The 22,681-nt window shown below is 40.9% G+C and overlaps 1 protein-coding gene across 5 annotated transcripts; it reads right to left on the reverse strand.

Moving 5' to 3' along the window:
* Nucleotides 1–3,649: 3,649 nt before the first annotated feature.
* Nucleotides 3,650–21,723, reverse strand: LOC127524590 (von Willebrand factor A domain-containing protein 5A-like). 5 transcript variants are annotated; one of them, XM_051916234.1, is made up of 21 exons: nucleotides 21,556–21,720; nucleotides 21,267–21,318; nucleotides 20,936–21,138; nucleotides 13,450–13,672; nucleotides 12,599–12,759; nucleotides 12,071–12,185; nucleotides 11,380–11,555; nucleotides 11,210–11,298; nucleotides 10,975–11,119; nucleotides 10,810–10,889; nucleotides 10,609–10,723; nucleotides 10,372–10,530; nucleotides 10,040–10,143; nucleotides 6,781–6,998; nucleotides 6,026–6,076; nucleotides 5,766–5,822; nucleotides 5,568–5,606; nucleotides 5,385–5,471; nucleotides 4,320–4,456; nucleotides 4,123–4,246; nucleotides 3,650–4,029 (listed from the first exon to the last, which is right to left on the reverse strand). In XM_051916234.1, the coding sequence occupies exons 2-21, from the start codon at nucleotides 21,307–21,309 to the stop codon at nucleotides 3,950–3,952; spliced, it is 2,406 nt and encodes an 801-aa protein (XP_051772194.1). In that variant the 5' UTR covers nucleotides 21,310–21,318; nucleotides 21,556–21,720; the 3' UTR covers nucleotides 3,650–3,949. The 5 variants fall into 5 exon arrangements, with proteins under 5 accessions (XP_051772194.1, XP_051772195.1, XP_051772196.1 ...); XM_051916235.1 differs by lacking the exon at nucleotides 5,766–5,822; XM_051916236.1 differs by lacking the exons at nucleotides 5,766–5,822; nucleotides 6,026–6,076.
* Between the last annotated feature and the right edge of the window lie 958 nt (nucleotides 21,724–22,681).

Consider the following 22,681-nt stretch of genomic DNA (forward strand, 5'->3'; position numbering starts at 1 on the left):
CGTCAGCTCCCGCTTCCTCCTTCCCTGAACAATGTACTGCGTTACTTAAAATTTTCTTTTCTTTTATGTACTAAAAGATATATACTTAAAATTACTCATGTATTTGATTTATACTGACACAAAAGTTTAGGTATATTTGGTCTATACTTGTATTCAATCTTTTGAGCAAGATATACTGAAATGTATAATGTAGTATGCTTGGCTTGTAGATGTGTTTTCTCTTTTGATTGAGATTCAGATTCACGCTCCCCAAGTCTGTCTTTGAAGACTCTTCTTCTGAGTCTGGAGTAGGCTCCACTGCACAGTTCAGGCGATAGTTGACCTCAGAGTCAATGTCAGCTTTTGAGAAAAGAAGGCTGCCGAGGTAGAGGAAGTGATCCACAAGAGTGGTGTAGTCCACTTTTATTGTGGGCTGAGTAGCTGGCTGGTAGAGTGAACCGTGATATAGGACCTGGGGCTTCTTGATATTTAAGGTCCAGGGTTCTGTATGCCTTGACAAAGGTGTTTGGGATTCCCTGGAGGTCTTCAGCACAGTGACAATAGGAAAATTATTATCGAGCTAAAGTTGGTTTTTGATTGAATCACTTCTATTGTAAAAATTGTCAATTATTACTTTAGGGGCTGCTTAAATTGACACCTTTCCTACTGAAAAAGAAAAAAAGGATACCTTTAATGCATTTTTGCCATTCATTTACATGTGTAGTCTATAGGTTTGCGTGTTTGAGAGTATTGGTGTGTTCAAGTCATGTCGGAAAGATCGTATTTACAAGCTGAACGCACATGAACGACACCACAATGTCGTAAATACGACTGGGGAGCTCGGGATTTTATTTAAGCCCCGATCTGAACGAGTTGGGGCCGTGTCATTCAGAAACATGGCGAAATACCATAATACTTATAGGTATTAAGCAGTGACATCGTCAGGCTTTTCTATTTACAGAAAGAAGGTGATTCCCAGCAAAAAATACAATAGCATCATAATATAACAATATAACGATAAAGTTTACAATGGCTTCATAAATGAATTAAAAACATAAAAAAGCAACATACAACCAATGCACATTCTTTGCTCTGCATTTTCTAGAAGTAGAAGTGTTATTTTGTGTAATTAATTTAGAGAAGGCACACCGCCATCTTACTCCGACGAAAGTGACTTGAATGTACCTACCGTCGTAAACACGACTTCCCACCTCATAAATGCGAACTTCCCACCTCGTAAATGCGAACTTCCCAGGAGGTCTTGAACGCACCATATGTGCGCAGAAACTTTTTATTTTTTTATTTTTTATTTTTTAAAAGTGATATTTGCCAAATTACTTGTCTGGTCCGCATAATACAGAAAAATTAGTTGTGTCTGTGGATCTATGCGAACTGGAATAATTTTGATAATAATGTTTTATCTATTCATAGAAAGAAAAGGGAAATTGGCCTTTGCAGGGGATAGATTGAAACGTCAGGGCTGTGTTATCATCATGTCTAGATTCAGGTCCTTCATCTCATCTGGACACGGCCTGGATCTGGCAGGCTGCGGCAAACCTCGGGATAAACAGAGAGTCTAATATTAGCATACACGCCATTCTTCTTATGAAGTAGCGAGTACATCAGGTGTTATGGGAAGTGTTCCTGGTTCCTGCTGACCTAATCTATGCAGCCTAACAATTTACATGATTGTTATGTGTGTTATGTGTATGCCAGGTTAAACAGATGCGTTTCTGGTCTAGATTTAAACTGATAGAGTGTGTCTGCTTCCCGAACAATGCTAGGACGATTGTTCCAGAGTTTAGGTGCCAAATAGAAGGATCTACCGCCTGCAGTTGATTTTGATATTCTAGGTATTATCAGCTGGCCTGAATTCTGAGATCGCAATAGACGTGAAGGACTATAATGAATTAGGAGCTCGCTCAGGTACTGGGGAGCTAAACCATTTAGTGCTTTGTAAGTAATTAGCAAGATTTTAAAATCTATACGATGTTTAACAGGAAGCCAATGCAGTGTTGACAGAACTGGGCTAATATGGTCATACTTCCTGGTTCTAGTAAGAACTCTAGCTGCTGCATTTTGGACCAGAGGTCCCTGGCTCAAATTTTTAATTTTTTTTATTTATTTATTTTTTTTCTGTAGAAAGACAAACATAAAAAGTGATGAAAGCCACTGAGTAATCCACTGTTTTGTAGAGGGGGTCAAAATGACCATTTTCACCTGAGATTTGGAGTTAATTTACAGGAGTGTAAAAATGACTTTATAAAGATGGCAGCATCATTATTTTATTTTTACACAGAGATTGGTAGATCTATTGGTGAAATCTGTTGACTTTAACAATCTTTATTTCACTATATGCCAACAGTGACAGTTCAAAAATGGGAATAAGCACTTGTGTTTTTTGCCTCAAGTTTGCATGCCTGTGACTTAAGAAGTATTAAAGATATCTTAATATCCTTTTAGATTTTGTGCGTTAATCCAAGTCCACGCCCAGAAAAGGTGTCTTTTGCAGGTTTACGTGTAATCCTAGGCTCCTCAATCAAGTGCCAAGTCTCAATGAGCTACCGCCAAATCCTCTGATTGAGCAAGTATCAGCCAATCGTTCAGGTAGTTCAAAATCTGGACACTCTAGAGCCACAACGGGGCCAGAGCCGCGTCCATTCACTTGGTGAAAGTTCGAGGAGCATTTAAACAGGTGGGCACCGTAGAAGCTGGATGGTATAACCATACAACAGACTGATCCTCCCGCATGAGGCCCTGAGACACCTGAGTAGAGGGAAACACCTCTGAAATGAGAAACTGTCAGATCACTTGATTGGCAAACCAGCACCAACCGCAGAAGTGGGAGTTTGGACACCGACACAGAGCCTGCACACATGGCCTTAGGGCTATCTTCTCGGACTCCGACAGCTAAGGCATGGAGAACGGTCAAAATTAGTCCGAAATGCAATAAGTGGCACGAACAGGAGTTTTCCCCATAAGCGTCAACTAAAAACTGACGCAATACGAGTGAAACATATCGAAAGGGAACACGAATGTCTCTGTCAGCATTGTTTCATCTGGTTTAAATCACAAACGCATGAAAGATCCAGTTAGAAGGCTTTTCAATCTACAAAACACCATAATTTAAAATGGATTTACTGTAGTAACACTAACTGGCCAGTTCACGTTGTACAGCGACCCACCGCTGAACTGCACCATGGTATTGTGGCTAAAATTTGATATGAATATACCACATTTCTGATTATTAATGTAGACATGAATTAGAGTAATGGAATATAATTACAGTATTTTTTGTTATGAAGCTATTGCATTTGTATTTATACTAAAAATTTATTTATGCTACTGTTTTACATAAATACAGTAGAAACTATATAGTTACATTTTACCATGGTGAAGGTGCAATATGTGTGTTTTACCTGTGGTTAATACCATGATCTAAATGTATTATGCTATGGATGAACATTTAACTGAATATTTAAATTTTATGAAGTTTTCAATTTTTACAGATGTTACTGCATCCCAACTCAAGCTACTTTCAAATACTTTCATTTCTAAGAGAAAAAAACACTTGTGTTGGGTCGAGTCCACCGAGTCCGCAGTCTGAGTCGAGTACGAGTCATTCTTAAGTATAATGCATTAAATGCAATTCTAAATATCAGACAGATAATTACAGCTAGTGAAGAAAGACTTTATTAAAATAGTTGGGTAAAGACACACTGACACAATCAGCTCACTGAAACACAGCGAAATAATGGATTTATGATCACACACAAATCATGATAGTGAGTTCAGAGCACAAAGCGCCATAAGATGATAATAATGTAAGATGATATTTTTAGAATCATATTTAGAGCGATAACATGAATTTAGGACAGGCCCTAAAGCTCACATACAGAAAAACACACCAGTGTTTGTGATACAGAGTGAGCGTTATTTGGTCTTCTGACAGCACAAGATTCTTCAGTCTTCAGATTCCCAGCACGTCTTTAGTCACATGACACCCCAACAGGATGTTCCCGTCACACACACACTGAGACAGGCCGTCCGCTGAAACACACACACCTCCAAACTCAATCACCACTGCACGAGAACACGTACGGCATTAACGCACACTGAATGCTGAGTGAATGAATGTCTCACGTTTCTGAGAGTGGATCCACGACGCCGCCTTCATGGCCACAAACTGCCACTCCACCTGGTCATCTGATCTACATGCGTTTAACCAGATCAGGGCCAGAACGGTGGCCCACACTGACCCGTCCACCTGGAACACACAGCCTCACGTCACACACACACATACTGAACCAATCATGACGTATATGAGGACATGACATCACCTGTGCTGGTCTGTGTTTGGTCACCTCGTCCTCCGTCTTTCCAAACACATCAGCCAGTGCGGCGTTCAGTTCCCAGCATCCCGAGGCCTTCTGAAGAGAGACCAGCTGGAGCAAAGGGTCCGCCTGGGGCTCGGGTTCTGCTGACACACACCAAGAGTTTAGACATGAAGTACAAAAACATGAAGTACAAAAAGCAGCATTATTTCTGATATGATGATTAGAGATGATAAACAAAATCCTACAATGAAGCGCAGCATAACTGCACGTAACGTGTGTGTAATATCTCTATTTCAATGCTCCGTCACAGAAGGTTTCTGAAGGTTTAACATCAGAACCTGCAGCAGACAGACCAGCTAGGATGACGTCATCACTTACATTCAAATGACAAAATTCAACTGGACAAGACAATCTAACTAACCCTAATATAACCTGACTCACTGCAGAAATGTGTATGATGATAAAACATGACGTTATGAATACAGGCTACTTTACGAGCACTGTACGTAATAATGTGCTTCTCTTTTCATCTGTCACTTGAATTAAGTGAAGAAAACAATTGTACATTTATAATCTTATGTCATGCTGATTAATTCTAGAACAATCTACATGCAATGATTTTTCACTATTTAAAGTGTTTAAAGCAAAAGCACATAAATGCTTAAAAAATATATATTCCATGTCCAGAAGCAGATAAATAAACGCTGAAGCATGTCCTTCATTTGTTTGTCTTACAATTAACAACATCAACATGTAATATCAGAGATATTTAAACATTCAAGAGATTCGACCCCAAGGCTTTGAGTGCAACACCAGGAAACTACATTTACCCATAAGAAATGTTTTGTCAGTAATTACTATTAACTATTTATTGTTAAGGGCAATTTATAGAAGAAATGTACACATTACAGACAGGGAATGGGAAGCATGACTGATGTAGCCAAATCAGATGGGATTAAAATGCAAAAGCAGTTCTGTAATTGTCGCATCATAATGACGTCCCCATCTGAGCGAATCCTGTCTGATTAGAGAAATATTTCTGAATCTGAGCCTGATGTGTTGATTTACCCTGATCTGATGCAGAATCACATTCAATCATGCTGCAGTCAGCAGACTGGAAGATGGCACGATTAGACATCGAATCAAAGGCATGTGCTAAAAAACAATCATTCAAAGAGTGACTTTCAGAAACAGACCATTCAATTTATATAAACGAAAAAGAAAAGCTCAGTGAAATATATCTTGTCTTACACATTGGAGATTGAAATGCCATTAGAGGAGCCGCCATTGCTAAGAAAACAGAGAGAAACAGATACAAGCGTATGCTGAAACAATCATTCAAACAGTGACATTCAGATATGAGGAAAAAGACAGTAAGATGAAAATACACATTCAGAAAAGAACAACAGGAGTTTAGTGAAGTGTCTGTTGGCCGTCTATTTCACTTACTGCCAGAACGTGACGACATGGGAGCCGCCATTGCGGTCGTTGCTCTTTGGGAAGAAGCTGTAAAAAATGTCTCCACCAGCGACATTCAACCCCAAAATGAGGGATTGAGATTTGCACGACCAATACATAGAGGTCATCACAAAAAAAAGAAAAAAAGAAAAAGAAATAAAGAAAAGAAAAATCAAAAATCCACTGGAGCACTTGAAATGGACTGACCCACGTAAGAGTTTAAAAGGAAAGAACAGTATATTATTCCTTACCGCACATTCTCATAGGGGCACACTGCATTGTAGACCTTTGTAGAAACATACCTAATAAAGAATTTAATTTCACATGTTGATGATGAGAATACATCAGTGTTACACTATTATGTGACAGGAAAACTGATCCTGAAATCCTGCTTCTAAACAGTCCTGATCCTGGAGGCCAGTGTCCTGCACAGTTTAGTTCCAACACACTTACCTGGAAGTTTCTAGATAAGTTACTTTAAGACAAACCTGCAACGCTACGGTACACAGGGCAGAAGACCAGAGGCTGTTTTTTTAATGGATGTCAAAAGAGGAGACGCTCCACTACGTTGAATAAACTGCTTTTTTGCGAAAATGGCTTATCATTTAATGAATCGACAGCCCATGGCTAATCTTCAACATATTTGCTCTTAAACATTCATTTTGGATTGATCTATTTTTAGAGTTTACACCCCCAAAAAATGCTGTTTTTATAAAAGAAGTCACAGATAGATATGATTCAGTTTACAGCACTTCCTTTCATTTCTATAGTATCCGCAAACGGTGACTGAGTGTCACACAACTGTTAAGGCACGTGATCGAAGTTATCTGTTAGGCTTTCTCCAACGGTAGAGCCATGGACCCTCGTATCTCCCAATAATAAGACCATCTCTGTTTCTAGTGATCCTGTAGATTTGATCTGGTCCAGGTGTGTTTGATTGTGACTGGAGGACAGTGTTTCTCTGGGATCAGCCCTGCTCTAAACACACAGAAATCAGTGAACTTACCCTGTACTGGCACTCTCCTCTGCTGCAGCGGCCCTTTGACGGTCTGTTTGCTGTCTTTATTGACGCCGATGAAGGCTGTGTGAACGCTGCTCACTCCTGCCTGAACACTGAGCTCCACGATCCTGCTCCTGACGGCCTCCGTGTCTGCTCCTCCGGCCCGCTCCTGCAGCTCCAGAGAGCGGATCACAGACCGGGCCGCCAGCCGGTGGATCGTCAGTCTGCAATGAAAACAAACCTGTAAAGACAGTCTTGACCATCAGAGACGCAGCGCAGTGCCTAGTGAACGTGATCTGATATTGTGGCACTAATGTGAACTGAGCTCATTTCATCCCACTCTTCTTTGTATTGTTTCACGACACATCCATAATTGTCCTATTACAGCCAACACAAGCAACAAAATGAACAATAATAAAACTGTATTCAGGAGTACAAATAATCAGATAGTATAAAAAGTAAGCATATTTGGCGTGCTGTATGAGGGAAGCGCTCCAAGCTCAGAATTTTTGCCCAAACCCAGAATACTCCCCCAAAGAACGCAAATCGAACAACGGACAGCAGTGGCGATTGGATGGGTAAGCCCTGCCGGCCAGCCAATGAGGATGGAGTTTAGAAACTTTGACTGGGAGGGTTCTTGTGACATGCGACAGGAGTTGAACACTCACAGCATCGGACGGGTAAGGCTCACAAGCTGACGAACGATGATGGAGTTTAACCGTTTTGGCCTAGAAGGCTCTCGCGGCATTCGACAGGAGATCAATACTCACTGCTATCAGATGGGTAAGCTTTAGCCAGGAGATGGGAGAAAAATTGGTTTCAACTGGGGAGGGCTCTCACGGCATCCGACGGGTGAACGATGATGGAGTTTAACCATTTTCTGGAACCGTTTTGACCGGGAAGGCTCTCGCGGTGTCCGACGGGAGTTCAATAAATCGGACGGGTAAAAGCCCCTGATGGCAGTAAGGCAAAATGTTTGGCTATTTTCAACTGGGAGGGCTCTCACAGCGTCCGACAGGAGTTCAATACTCAAAATACTCACGGCAATCGGACAGGTAAGCCCCGCCGGCAGTCAAGCAGGTATAGAACTAGGCCATTTCAACTGGGAAGGCTTTTAACAGCATCTGACGGGAGTTCAATACTCACGGTGATCGGACAGGCAAGCCTCCTGTGGCAACGAAGCGGGAAGTGGGAGAAGCAACTGTTATCTGGGACTGCGTTGCCTCGCACTAGGAGCTGCAGGTCACGGACGATGGGGAGGGTTAGAGTTGGCGGGATGAAATGGTTGCGACGGATGAGCTTTCTCCGCTAGTGGAGGCAACCTCACGCTAGAGGGAAGGCATTCGTTGAGAGGGGTGGGTACTGTTGTGCGGTGTGAAGCGCCGGGAAGAGCCACAGTGTGTGGCTGAGGAGGGAGGAGGAGAGAGAGGCCTGGAAGCGGCGGAATCTGGGCTTGCTGAAGGCCTGCTGCTGTGGTCCGACGCTCGTCTTCTAGCGCATGAGAGAGGAGATGTGAGATGAAAGGGCGGCCTTGCAGGACTATCCGTATTGTTAAGTTTAAGAGGCCAAGCAAAGAAAGCAGTTCGCATTTAGAACAGTTTGGACTGTCTAGGAAGGTTGATGAGACCAGAAGTATCCAGTTGATTTTCCTTTGAGGCCTGGAAATGAACTGTTTCCAAGTTAATGCCCAAAATGTAATGGATGTCGCTTTACTCATTGTTTTATCCTGGGCGACTGGAATCCTGAGCTCAGTGGAAACCGTGCAGGGCTGAGAGATGGATGTTTTTGTAAATTATCTTATTTTCTTTCTCTTTTTTTATTGGTTTTCTTGAAGTGATAACATGATGAGAAGAAGCCTAAAACACTTTATAACCTGTGTATATTCACATCAGTTTGATACTGTAATCATTGTTTGATGTTGGATGATCATAAAACAGCAAAGTACAGTCTGATTTAGATGATCATTTGCCCTTATCTGTGGTTGGTTTGAGTGGCACACACGCATTCATTTAGTGAAATTCAAAAGGAACTTGCTTATGGTAAAAGACAAAGAGCTTTGCATAATAAAAATGTGCACCTTGAATTTATTTAATTGTGCTCGACAATCACTAAAGTATCACTAAACTTCTGCCATGAAAATACACTGCTTGTATGTGTCACGGGAGGTTGCAGGAAGGCAGACACAGAAGAAGATAATAAATCCAAAAGGCAGGTTTTAATGATAATTAAAACCCTCAAAATAACAGTTTATTTTCATGAGTTATCTGTCTATGGGTCTTTACATTACTTACCGATTTCTGTTCGTTCTAAATCAGATACAGATGAAGTGGAACGGTAAGATTACATTTATTTGAATGCATTAGTGAGAACGATTGTGTATATGAATTTGTCCTACCAGTCTGTGCGGCTCCTCTTTAACAATAGTGCAGCTATGGGTTTAAGTTACTTCAAAACAGAAACACCTATATGCTATAACTGCAGGACAGCACTGACAGCAAGTTATTAATAATTCTGTGCGTGCGATCTGTACGTGATGTGTGAACTACTGTTTGTATCTGTATGTTTAGCTGCAAGGAAGCAGTGTGTTAGTTTAGAATGGCAAATCACAGTTTAAAACATGTATTCCCCCGATCAAAATTAAATATCCAAATGGCAAAACTGTGCTCGTGGTTTAGTGTCTGAAAGCGAAGCCAAATTCAACCAGGGATAGAAAACGAGGATTTGAGCGTTGCTCTTACGGGTTTGAGCCGACAGGGATGGACAGTGGGAGCTGGCCGGGACTGAATCTGCGGCACTGCTTGCTGAGGGCCTGCTGCGGCTGCCTGACGCTGGAGTTAGGCCCGTTCCTTCGCGGGAAGAGGGCGGCAATGCCCGAGACACGAGCTTTGTGTTCGACAGTCCTTATTGTCCATTTCTCTATGGCAGGAAGGAATGATTAGGCCGGAGTAGGGAAAGATGCGGAAGGAGATTGTGGATGTTTCGCCCACAGTGGCGAGGATAGAGGTAACGAATTTAGCAACAAAAAAAAACTAATCTGAGTGTGTGTGTGTGTGTGTGTGTGTTTGCGTGTGTGTGTATATATCTGAGTGTGTGTGTGTGTGTGTGTGTTTGCGTGTGTGTGTATATATATGAGTGTGTGTGTGTGTGTGTGTGTTTGCGTGTGTGTGTATATATATGAGTGTGTGTGTGTGTGTGTGGATGATTGTGTGTATGTGTGTGTGTGGATGATTGTGTGTGTGTGTGTGTGTGTGTGTGTGTGTGTTACCCTGTGTCTTCCTTAGGTTTCAGAGTAAACTGGAGCTGGTTAGTCACTGGTTGATCTTTCAGCTTGTATTTCAGAGTTACTGCTCCTTCTGTCGTTCCTGAACTCTATGATGAGGGAGAAACAGAAAGAAAAATGAGCATTTGATGATTTTACATGGCTCTTCAACTACTTTCTTACAAGGGCCAGTGTCGTGTCACATCTGGGTTAGGACAGGACCACATAAATGATTGACATGTCGTATTTTGCCCGCGGCCTACTACTTGAGGAGCCCTTGGGTTAAACAGTGTGGCACTGGAAAAGCCCTTCAGATTAAAGCATTAAAAAGCTTTGACCTGTCCTTTCAGCTGAGCGTAGATGAGCGCCCTCTGACCCTGGAACAGGGTGTTGATGGGTTGGGACAGCATGTCCACCGTAACACCCTCGGGAACGGTCCAGTCCACAGAGATACTGTCCACGGCTGGCTGGAGAGCAAACCTGAGCGACTGCATCACCTGACAGAGAAGGACAAGAGAGGTGGTGAGTAAAAACCCTGAACATCTTGTTCTGATTCTGTCCACAGCAGATCTTACTTTGGGCTGCATGCGGTCAGTGCCTGTGATGAACTGAGCATGACCAGAACCTTCTCTGGCCATTCCTGTGATGAGAGCCGTACTCGCACCCTCACCGATCCCGAAGGAGAAACACCTGAAGACAAGAGAACACCAATCACCCAACATGAGCTAAAGGCTGTGATATCAGTAAATGAGGAGGAGTGAGACGAGCGCGCCCACCTGTGAGAGTAGACGTGACTCTTCACCAGATCCAGCACCTCTTTAGTGTTCCACACCTCTCCATCCGTGAAGATGAACAGCTGAGAGAGAATCAGTGTCAGGCTCAGAAAAACATCTCACCGATGTTCAGAAAGAGTGTTCAGTGATTAATATGTTTGGCTGTACCTGTCGGGGGTGATCTGGGTAACAGGGCTGACTGTAGATGTGTTTCAGAGGCTGGAGGATCTCTGTGCCGCCCATGTCTGCCCTCATGTTCTTCACTCTCTTTAGAGCCTCTTTCATCGTGTCCTCGCTGTACACAACACTCTGACTGCAACGACACACACCACAGTCTCTCACAAAAACACCACTAAACGGCATGATATCATTCCTGGAGAACAACTAACATCTGGATACTGACGGGAAGAAGGACTCAAAGTGAGAGCCGAATCCATAGATGTTGAAGTAGCATCCCATGGGCAGACTCTTCAGCAGCAACAACAGCGTGTCCTAGAGAGACACATGCACAGATGAGTACAGTGACTCAATACATCTCAATAAACGTGTCATATTATAAATCCTAAATCTTACTCTTGCACTTTCAATGCGCATCTGTGCGTCTTTCCCATGATGCATCACGCAGTCCATACTACCAGATCTGTCAACCACAAAAACAAACTCGCCTTGAGATGCCAACGATGACATTATGTCTGCAGGGAACTCTGGGTACAAACTGATCATGAGCACCGGGTCACCCATCAGAGAGCCTGAAAAACAGAGACAGTGTAAACAGGGTAAGAGGGTGTGAATGGACTGAATTCAGTATGACCCGTGTTACACCGTATGACAGTCTCCGTCCCGCAGAGCGAATCAAACTACCTGAACATCTAATCAAGCCCTGTGTCCAAACACACACACACACACACACCTGAACCTGTTTTCTCTAATACAGTAGGAAGAATTGTTAATAGTGCAAATGAAATGAAATGTGGAGTATATAGAGGAGAGTGTAAACTGTGGCAGGATGACAAAATCAAAATCTTTAATCACTTAGAGAGACACACACACACCAATGGCCAAATAAATGCCTTCATAAAGAAATTCTGGCAATGTCGGATATTTCTCATTGCAGTCGTGAGTGTGAAGCTCATGAGGCATCAAAAAAATGACTGTCTTCTTGCCTACGATGGCTTAATTTTCATTTTAGGGTGAAATAACCCTTTAACTCACACAGAAGTATATTTACAGCATACTGAATTCACGTACAAACAAAAACATGTACCTGGCTGAGCCGTGGCTGCTCCGGCCTCCATGACAGCAGTGGGCTGATGGGTATTCTCATAGTACAGAAGCAGCTCAACATCCTTATCGAACCGGTGACCAGCACTCAGATTCACCTACACACACCATTACAGGCTTCCTGAAACTGTGGCTTTAAATGCATAAATACTGTATACAATTACATATACACACACACACGTTCGTTTTTGTGAATTGTGGGGACATTCCATAGGTGTAATGGTTTTTACACTGTACAGACTGTATTTTCTATCCCCCTACACTACCCCTAAACCTACCCATCACAGGAAACTGTGCACATTTTTACTTTCTCAAAAAAACTCATTCTGTATGATTTATAAGCCTTTTGAAAAATGGGCACATGGGGTAATGTCCTCATAAGTCACCCTCTCCTTGTAATACCTATGTCATACCCATGTCATTATACACATTTGTGTCCTGATATGTCACAAAAACGCACACATACACACACACTCACTCATACACACTCACTCATACACAGTAACTGTACCGTGGCGTGAGTGTGGTCAGAGTCGAGGAACACCAGAGGATCCAGAGGGCAGCTGGACTCCAGTCTGGAGATGCGGTCTGAAGATCTCACATCGACACTCAGAGACAGTGTGTAGGGAATAACACATGCTGAGGAAACTTCTGGAACACCAGCGGCTGAAGCTGAGAGAATCACACGGACAAACAGAGATACTGTATAACACCAGCACCAATATACAGCTAAACCGCCTGACCAGAACTGACCTGAGCACCTGATGGGTTTAGGACACAGCCGATTCGACCGCTGAACACTAAAGCACTGCACTACATCTGATTACCATCAATGAAAACATATCAGTGATAATAATCATAAATGTTTCTTGAGCATCAAATCATCATATTAGAATGATTTCTGAAGGATCATGTGACATTGAAGACTGAAGTAATGATGCTGAAAATTCAGCTTTGATCACAGGAATAAATTACACTTTACTATATATTCACATAGAAAACAGCTGATTTACATTGGAATAATATTTCACTGTTTTACTGTATTTTATCAAATAAATGCAGCTTTGGTGAACAGAAGAGACTCTTTCAAAAGCTTTTGACTGCTAGTGTAGTTGACAGGGGAAGTAAGAGGTTTGACCACATCATTCACTTTGCTTTCTGGGAAGAATAGTTTCATAAAAAAAGATGTGATGTTTTGTACCTTTGTTTTGGTTTTGCTTTCAAAACATTGCTGCTTTAAATCAAACATAAATCAAGTAGAAAGACACAAATGGATAAGCACGTGTGTAATTAAGCCACAGACGATACGGCCCGTATATGATCATGATCTCAGTGTGTGTGTTGAAGTCATGTGATCTGCACCTGCGGGTGTGTATCTGGGGTTGAGTACGGCCGGCAGACAGAAGCGCAGCGCGTGGTCGGCCTGAACGCTGAGCTCCATCACATAGACGATGGTGATGACGGCGTTCTGACCCGGAGACAAACACCCGACACTCAGTTTGAACACATCCGAACTCTCATCGCTCTCTTCCAGCAGAAACGCCTGCTGACCCGAACTCACAGCGTCGTCATACTGATCCCGCGCCTGCAAGAGACAAACACACCCATAACCACAAACACCAGAACAACCTGGTCATCTCTGTCTGATCTTAACAGTCTGAACACTTTTTTATTATCGGTCACGGTTCTCAAACTTCTCAGGACAAGTACTGTGTTTGTTTAGTGTATGCCTATGCCATAATTTCATTAATTTTGCTGTATTTCAGGTGAATCCTGATGCTGCAAGAGCCTCATTAGACCTTTGACTGGCCCTTTTTGGATCGGTGTAAAACATTCAGTATTTTCTAATGGTGTAAATTTCAGGGGTCACCTGAGGGCCTCCTCAACTACATCAGACACAACAGCTGATAAACCGGTGAGATGTATTACTGCTTTCACAGTCACAGAGAGAAGGCCATTCATATCAGAGGTACTTTACATACAGAAGCCTTAAAAGGCACATCAGTAAAAAAAGACACATTTTATTCAAAGGCTCAGAGACACTGTGGAAAGTGGTCAAAAACAATATCATGCTCTGTATTTTTACAATCTCCCCAGAATCAAATGGGTTACTGAGGACAGATAAGAAAAACTTCTGTTGTGTAATGTGTGATCTGAACAAAGTTTACATGCACACAAATACGCTGATAACTACCAAAAATCAGTTTAATTAATTAATTTGAGCGCCCCTGAGTCCTGTACCGACAACCTGCCATACAAGTGGCTTATATCAGTGGCGTAACATAGTAATGACGGGCCCCAGTGCAGCTATTATGACGGGCCCCCTGGGCTGCACAGTTATGAAGCACACACGCGCTTGTCTAGAAGGGAACCTTACGCAAATTTGTGTCTAACTTACTTAATTTAGACCAACTAAAATATATTGTTAGACCAACAATATCTTATCAATTAATTAAGTAGCCTAATATAGACATGTATTTAAGAAATTGAATAAAAACAGAATATTGCTTCAGTCTTATTCAAAGGCCGCGGAAACATGGGTTCGTTTGTTACGCGCTTCAATCCATTCCACACCCGACGTTCTTGGTGTTCTTACTATTTCTTAAATATAGGCAATTGGTTGATGAAACATTGATTGAAATTAAGATACAATTTCTACAAAACGAAATTCACTTTAAAGAAAGGCTTACCATAAAACAAAACTTAATGAAGTGGTCAAACTCATGTCTGACCCGCTGCATGTCTCCCGACATTGCATGCGCATCCGTCATGCTATTCACTTTCATAATCAACCAACGTGATCTCATGAGAAAACGTTTGTATTTTTACATAAATTGTGGTTCTACCACACGTACATTTACTTACGTTTTCATACACACAAAAACGTACAACATTGACGCATTTATAGCACTAACAGCAAAAAAATGTAAATCATGTAACGTAAAGTGTGAATGTACATGAATTCCCATGTATTAATATTAAAATCGTGGCTTTAATGATTTAATGTTTTTAGTCGAATTTATGTAAAGCAGTTTACTCATCTACTTAATATGAAATAACATTTCTGTTCATGACTTGTGCTGCTCGTTTCGGAGGATTACATAATGTTAAACAAGACTACAATTTGAAACCTTATGAATAAATTTCTGTAATTGTTTAACCATTTTGTAATATTTAGTTTGTTTGCTGTGAGACACAGAAGGCGTTTTCTCCTATGCAGCGACTGACAATACAACCATAAGATACACCGAAGCACAACATAAATTCACAAATCACATCCATTTTATTTGTTCGCTGTACTCCCAATCTTTAGGATCCATATGTTTGTAAGGAACAGATCCAAATTCAGCCCTTCATCCATCAATCTTCATCTTCATTCTCAGCAACAGCGACCGTCACAGTCAAAGCTCGCGCTCGTTATGATTCAAATTTGAAAGTAGCGCCACCCTCGAGAAGCGTTACGACATGGTTTACGGCACTGATATCAAACGCTCATTGGTTCTCACCTTCGTCACAGATTGCGACATGCCGTGTTTCAGTGGATTGACATTTGAAATGAGTGTCGCGCCTTCACGGAGAGAAGCCGGATTTATCATATTTTCATGGATTAATAAGTTAAATTCTGCTCTGTACCCTATAAAAAACTATTACCGCCAGAGAGGACTGTGACTGGAACTCATCATCATTTGAACTACTTTTGACATTTTCACAAAAAATAAATTATTGTGATTACGCTTGTTTGTCTGTCACTCTTTTATTTATAACAGTAGGTAGTTTAAAGAAATGGTTATGGGTAGGTTTAGGGGTAGGTGTAGGATTAGTGGCTCAAAATATGGTTTTAATATTATATTTTTACTAAAATTGTAAATTTCCTACACATTTCTGTTCTTTATGTTTTATTCTTTTAACATTCTGTATAAAATGGGTATGTTTAAATTCGGGATGGGGATTAGGGATCTTACATTTATCTACAAAACGATAAAATGGAAATTATACATATATCTTTATGACATGAAAGATTCGTAAATATTTTACATTTTTTCGCTGTAAAAACGTAAGTATTTTTACGTTTTAGTGCCATAATTGCGTAAATATTGTACGTTTTAGCACCTTTCTAAACGTACAAAAATGTACGTTTTGTGTCTTTGAAATTTACGTATTAATACCTACGTATTAACAATGAGACCAGGCTGAATCAACATAGGTAAAATTTAAAAAATAATATTAGGCTCTATAGCCTAATATTTAAATATAAATATGAAACTAAATTGGCTATTTTTATCCCTCTGGCCGACGAATGCGCCGGCGCGTTCTGATGGATTTTTTCCTCATGACAGAAACAACTTACAATATGCCTTTCGTCATTTTTGGATAGCCTACAGATTGGTGCAAGACTACAAATGGTCTACTTTTATTCGTGTATGCTCACAATAACAACAAAACCTTGTACTTTTGTAAAATAAAATAAATAAATAACAGGGTGCGCTTTCAGCTGTTTTTCTGCGAGAATCTTTCTGAAACGTCTCAAAAATGAACTCAAACACAGCGAATAATTGTACCTAAAAGAAAGAAACATCTCCATTCGATAAGAAATTCGTAGGTCTGTGTTAAATAAGAGGCGATCTATCCGCTGGAATGTGTTGTTTTTGAAATCATGGCCAGTGCTCGTTCTTGGCGCTCGTGCACATGCGCAGTCATCACACAGACAATCGAGCGTTTCATTCTAGTAAAAGCACAAAACAAAATGCACACAACGTGTCCTTGCTCTTGATGTACAATCACTGATGAACACCTATAGTTTTAATAACTTCGTCGCCAGGGGCCGCTTGCGATGTGGCAGGGCCCACGTGCGTTGCGGGCCTCCCCGCCTCACGGGCCCCAGTGCGGCTGCACTGTCTGTAGTTACGCTACTGACTTATATGTGTACTTTTCAGAAAACCCCTTGCTCACAAATATTACATGCAAAAAATATTGCATTATCATGCCACGGCGGGCCAGACTAAACACCTACAGCTTACCTTGTGTGGCTCTTGTCTGTTCTAAACAAGTCAGAGTCGGCTGGGTTTTGAACTGAAGATGTTGATATCGTCATAAACTAATTAGCCTATCTGTTAGTTCTCGTTCAAACGATAAAAGTTGTAACGGCGTCCTGTCATCTTTGTCAAGACGTTTTTCTTTATTAAATGCATCATAGATAGCGGGTTAGCCATTTGTTTTAACATAAAAAGGGCGCTGCTGGTTGAAATCCGGATATTTGCGCGAAGAACATAATAGCTGCTACTGGCGTGTGACGTAACTGAAGAAGAGACGAATTAGCATATTCTTATTAAGAGTTTTAATGCATGAAAAACAAAAAAAAACAAATCAAATTTTAAAAAGTTATTGAAGAATTGTTAAACGTTAGAAAATTGTTTTATTAAATATATATATATATATATATATATATACACACACTCGCACGCTGTTCTGTGTGCACACAGAACAGCGTGCGAGTACCGAATTAAATTCTCTTTTGCCTCTTCTAGCGCTGGAATGGTTTAAAATATATTGAATGTGTGAACTAGCAAGACAAAACACATGCGAATTATAAACTTTCACTCTGTGGTGGCTAAACTTGCAGTATCACATGGGTACAGAACTATGGGGCCCGGTCCGTACGGATCAACAACGATCTGTTTAACCCCATATTATAACCTGATATAGTAGCTTCCACTACCCAGTGGGTCAGGTGCTGCGCTTCGCTGTCGAAAGAGCCAATAATAATGATATTCCTGTCAATCCATGTTATGCCACCGCATGTGTTGTCTGATTTGATCTTTCCTTAGGAACTGCACAAAATCTTTCAATGCCAGAAACACTGTTATCAGTTCTAGGAAGTTTATGTGTGCGTTCTGCAGCAAGACAGGCCATTTCCCTTTCACTATGCTGCAGCGCCATCTAGCAGTGGAGCTGGGGGTTGCGGCTCTGAATTGAATATTTTTGTATGTTTTTTTTTTTGTTTTTATTTTCACACACTTCTGTGCCCTTGTCCCAGTGCCTGGATGCACAGAGAACATTTTTTGCTGCAGCACCTCTTTCGATTAAAAAACAGACCAATGGTTAGGTCACCCAACTCCACCGGCATTGACTGCTGAGGTGGAGGTGGAGGTTGGGGGGTTGGGGGCCACTCCTTATGAGGATCTGCTGAGGATAGCTTCCAAATAGGATCTTCACAGGGACGAGAATGAAGTGGCGACCGTTAGCAGCGATGTATTAGGGAGACGGGACTCCCGTATCACTGTTGTGATTGGTCTGTCAACTGACAGACATGGTGTTTTGGTGCTTCCAGGATTGGTCACGCCCGAGGCATTTCCATAAAGTGAGATACCAAGTGAATGTTTGAAAAAGAGCTGGGGCTGCAACTAATGATTATCTTGATAATCGATTAATCTGTTGAACATTTTTCTGAATAATCGGATGAAAAATCTAAAAATGATTATACATTAAAAATTTATTTTAATTTAATTTAAAACAATGTTATTCCACATCCTGCTCAATGCTGTCCTCCAAACAATGTGTAATATGAACTAACAAATATAGTCAATGTATCAATATAGGCTATGCTGTACATAAACAAAAAAGGGTTAAAATATAAACATGACATTCTAAACCTGAAAAACTCATCGCTTACTATTTTAAAGCAGAAATTAAAAAAGACTAAATTCAAAATTATAATAAACAAAAACATAAGCACAAAATGTTAACCTGTACGAGGAACACACGTTCACTCATCTGAACACAGATAGAATAAAAAGTATGTGTATTCGGCGTGCTGTCCGAGGGGAAGGGATCGAGCTGGGAATGTGGCCTGAACCCAGAGTACTTCCCTGTATCGCTGGTTAGAGGAGACGGGGTGGAGGACGGATGCAGAAAACTGTTGAGGAACGTAGGTGGGTCAGCTCTATATATATATATATATAGGCATCCTCTTGTACTGATTGGATAGGCAATTTAAACGTGTTCCTCCCGAACTTTGTTAATAAAACATCATTAATTATGGGCTATTCCAACAATAGTGTTTTTACAGTTATTGCTCTCATAAATATGATTGCTTGTGTTACATGTAGAATTGTAAACCTACACTTAATTTTTAACAAAAAATATTTTAGCAAAATGTGTATTTTTGTTCACTGAATCTGTGACGTTTAACAAGACTTGCTTGTTGTCAGAATATGTTAAATGGAAATGCTGGCAGGACTTTCTAACATTTAGAGATAAGGATATAACCACGAAATGTAAATAATGCGCTGAGGAAAACACCTGTCAGAGGCATTAAACAGACAGGCGTCTGTCGAAACACGACAGGGCAGGATGTGGTAATGCTTATGCTTTTGTTTGAAGTTCTATAAATATACAGCGTTCTCATGTTTCGGAAAACTTGGATGATGTATCTTTCCTGCAGAAGCTCACTCCGCTATTTTCCATATGCGTTTTGTCCATAGAAATAGGTTATTCACTACCAGTGTAACGCATTAACTTGATTACATGTACATTACATGTAACTTGAGTAATGTAATCAGATTACTTTTTCAAGTAACTAGTAAAGTCACACATTACTTTTTCAATTTACAACAAAAATGTAAGACAAGTTACTTTTTCACATGTATTGACTGACAGCTCTCCCGTCCCAGAGGTGTTGTGTGTGAACATGATGTTATTGTAGTTCTAGACTAACTGTGAACATTTACTCATGAAAATCTAAACCTGTAATAATTAACTAAATTAAATTACAAATATATTTTACATATTTAATCTCACTTTATTAATCAGTGTCTTAGCTGCTGACCTTCAATGACCTAATTCAACCTCACTAATAAGCAAAAATTACTTTAGATTAGATTTAGAAATAAGAGCGTTGAACTTCCTTCTCCTGTATTTATTCTTCTTTAATCCAGAATGGCAGCACAGCTGAAAGGTTTGTTTGAGCTGCGCCCTCTACTGTACAGGAGTAAATATACAGTTCCTTCAGCCTGAGGCTTATTCACTTCACTTCTGGTGTGAAAGGGCCTTAACATTTGCCAAAAATAGAACTTTTTTGTTGTTATTAAAAAACAAACAAGCAAGCCCAGCCCATGTGAGAAAAAAGTAATGCAAAAGTAATGTAAGAGACTGTTCACATATCTTGTCTTTTGCACGCTCAAATTCGTTATTTCAAGTGACGCGGTCGCGACGCGCATGCGGTGCGTTTTCCAGGCGCATCGATATGAAAAATTCGGAACTTTTCAGAATGCCGCAAGTGCACCACGGGTCATGTGACAAGAACCAACCAATCAGCTTCAGCCTTTCCGTAACAACACATCAAAAGCTCAGCCGAACAGCTGATCATAGCTGTACAGGGTGGTTTTTATATCTCATCTCCATAAATATATCTAGTAGCAGAGCTAATGCAAGGGCTAGAAATCAATTAATCCTTTGCTGAAACTTCCTCGTCATCATGGAGCGCACAGTTCATGGATGCATAACAACGACAGATGCCACGGGAGTGCAAGTGCTTTGGAAAGGAGGAAGCAGAGCGGCCGCGCTTTCCACGCGTTTTCAGACTCGATATGTGAACAGCCCCTAATGCCTTACTGTTCATAAGGCTTTTTTATGGAGTAATGCAATATTGTAATGCATTACTTTAAAAAGTAACTTTCCCCCAACACTGGTTAAAGCGATGTGAGTGACTGGCTGATGGTTTCCGAGCACAGCTTTTTTAAGCCGTTTACATTTTACATTTATTTACTTAGAGTTTAGCTCCAGCATGATTGAGGTTGGGAATGAGCAGTGTCATAGATTAAAACACAACACCGCTGGTGTCTCGACTCACGCTCTGTTTGTCCTGCACCTCCGCCACAATCTCCTGCTCTCCGATCTTGGCACTGAAGTGGCAGACGGCGGCATCGGCGGGCAGCGGGAAGACGAACACGGCCTCCAGGGGGCGCTCCTCCTCATTGACATACTGCAGGCTGGAGCTGACGGAGACTACGTGATCCTTAACCTGCAGCTGCACTGAGATGCTCTTCAGAGGAACTGAGAGAAACACACAGACATCAGAAGATCTGCACCTACTGCTGTAATTAAGAAGAATTACACACCATAGAGAATATAAACAGTTGAAGCTGTAGGCTAATCATGAGGAGGAAGTGGAGAGTTCATACCTGGCTCATTTTTTTCAGACACGAGACCACAGCAGTTCACCATCCTGACGGTCTGTGAGAACAAACAAGCTTTACATTACATTTCATGTGTCTGTTTCGACATAACCTCGACTATATTCCGTAGGCTAATCTGCTGCAAGATAAAGACTCGCTGCGTAATAAAGTAAATACAGTACACGTTTAGAAGAAAAATACTAAGTCATTACAATTTTAAAGGTGCCTATAGGAGTTTTAAGACGATCTCCTCTGCCTTCTTACAAAGTGAAAGTAAACAGGAAACATGTCTTACTGTTGTTATTAATCCTCAGCGATCGACTCAGAGAATAAGATGAAAATGACTTTCTCTCTGACCGCGTCACGGTGTTTCAGGAAGAGTCGGATGACGTGCAGAAAATGAAGCTGAATCAACTGTTGTTTTGAAGCAAAGCTGCGGGCGAGAGGCGTGGCTCATGAATATTAAGTAGGTTACGTCACGGGCGGTCTAGGACGGTGTTGTGTAATATTCAGTTCTTGTGAAAAACTGTTCCAGTGGGCGGAGCATACGTGTATATCATGAATATTCGCTCCGCTGTGGGCGTGGCTTCATTGAAATAAGAGCAAACGAATGGAATGAAAGTTGTTGTTTTATCTTGTTTTATCATGTTTGTTAGATTATTTCGATAAGGTAAGACAGCTGAATGGACGCGTCCCGTTTACATGTTCAGCTGTTCATAATCTTTACATAATAGGCTAAAATGATCGGCTTTGCACGTGCTTTTATTAGAAAGCTTTTATCATGGTTTTGTGTCATCGTGTTTGCTGTGTAGCCTAACGTTAGGAATACAAAAAAATAATCAATTACATATTTCTGTTTTTCCTCATTACTTCTGAAGTTGTAAACTGTCCCTATAATTGTTTATTTTTCAGCATCGTGACTTTCACAAAAATTTAATAAAGATTTTTATATGTTCTCTGACGTTGTTTTGTGTTCACTCTTGGGTCATGCTGACACACACTTAGACTAATGCTTCAGCATTAGGCCATCTAAACGATTTAACTATTTTTTTAAATTATTTATGTATTTATTTATGTATTTATTGTGGACTGCACTGACACTGTTTGATGAGATCTGAACTAAGCTGCTGTTTTCTGCAGAGCTGCTATAGTCAAACTGAACTAATTTAACAACGGATCTGCATCATCACTGAACTGACCTCAGCTGAACAACTGTGCTTGGCATGTTGGGACGAATATCCTCACACAGGACTGTTAATCAGCAAACTGTTCTTTGAATTTTCACCTTATTTTAAACCATGTTGTAATGTCAGGGTCTCTTTCAGATTCAGTGTTTCTGCTGCAGTGGATGGTATCACTCTGAATGTGTTAACAGACCCAATATAAAAGAATATTTTGTTCATCATGGATGCCAAAGCCCT

This window comes from Ctenopharyngodon idella, chromosome 13, assembly GCF_019924925.1.
Source record: "Ctenopharyngodon idella isolate HZGC_01 chromosome 13, HZGC01, whole genome shotgun sequence".
In the NCBI taxonomy this organism is placed as follows: Eukaryota; Metazoa; Chordata; class Actinopteri; order Cypriniformes; family Xenocyprididae; genus Ctenopharyngodon; species Ctenopharyngodon idella.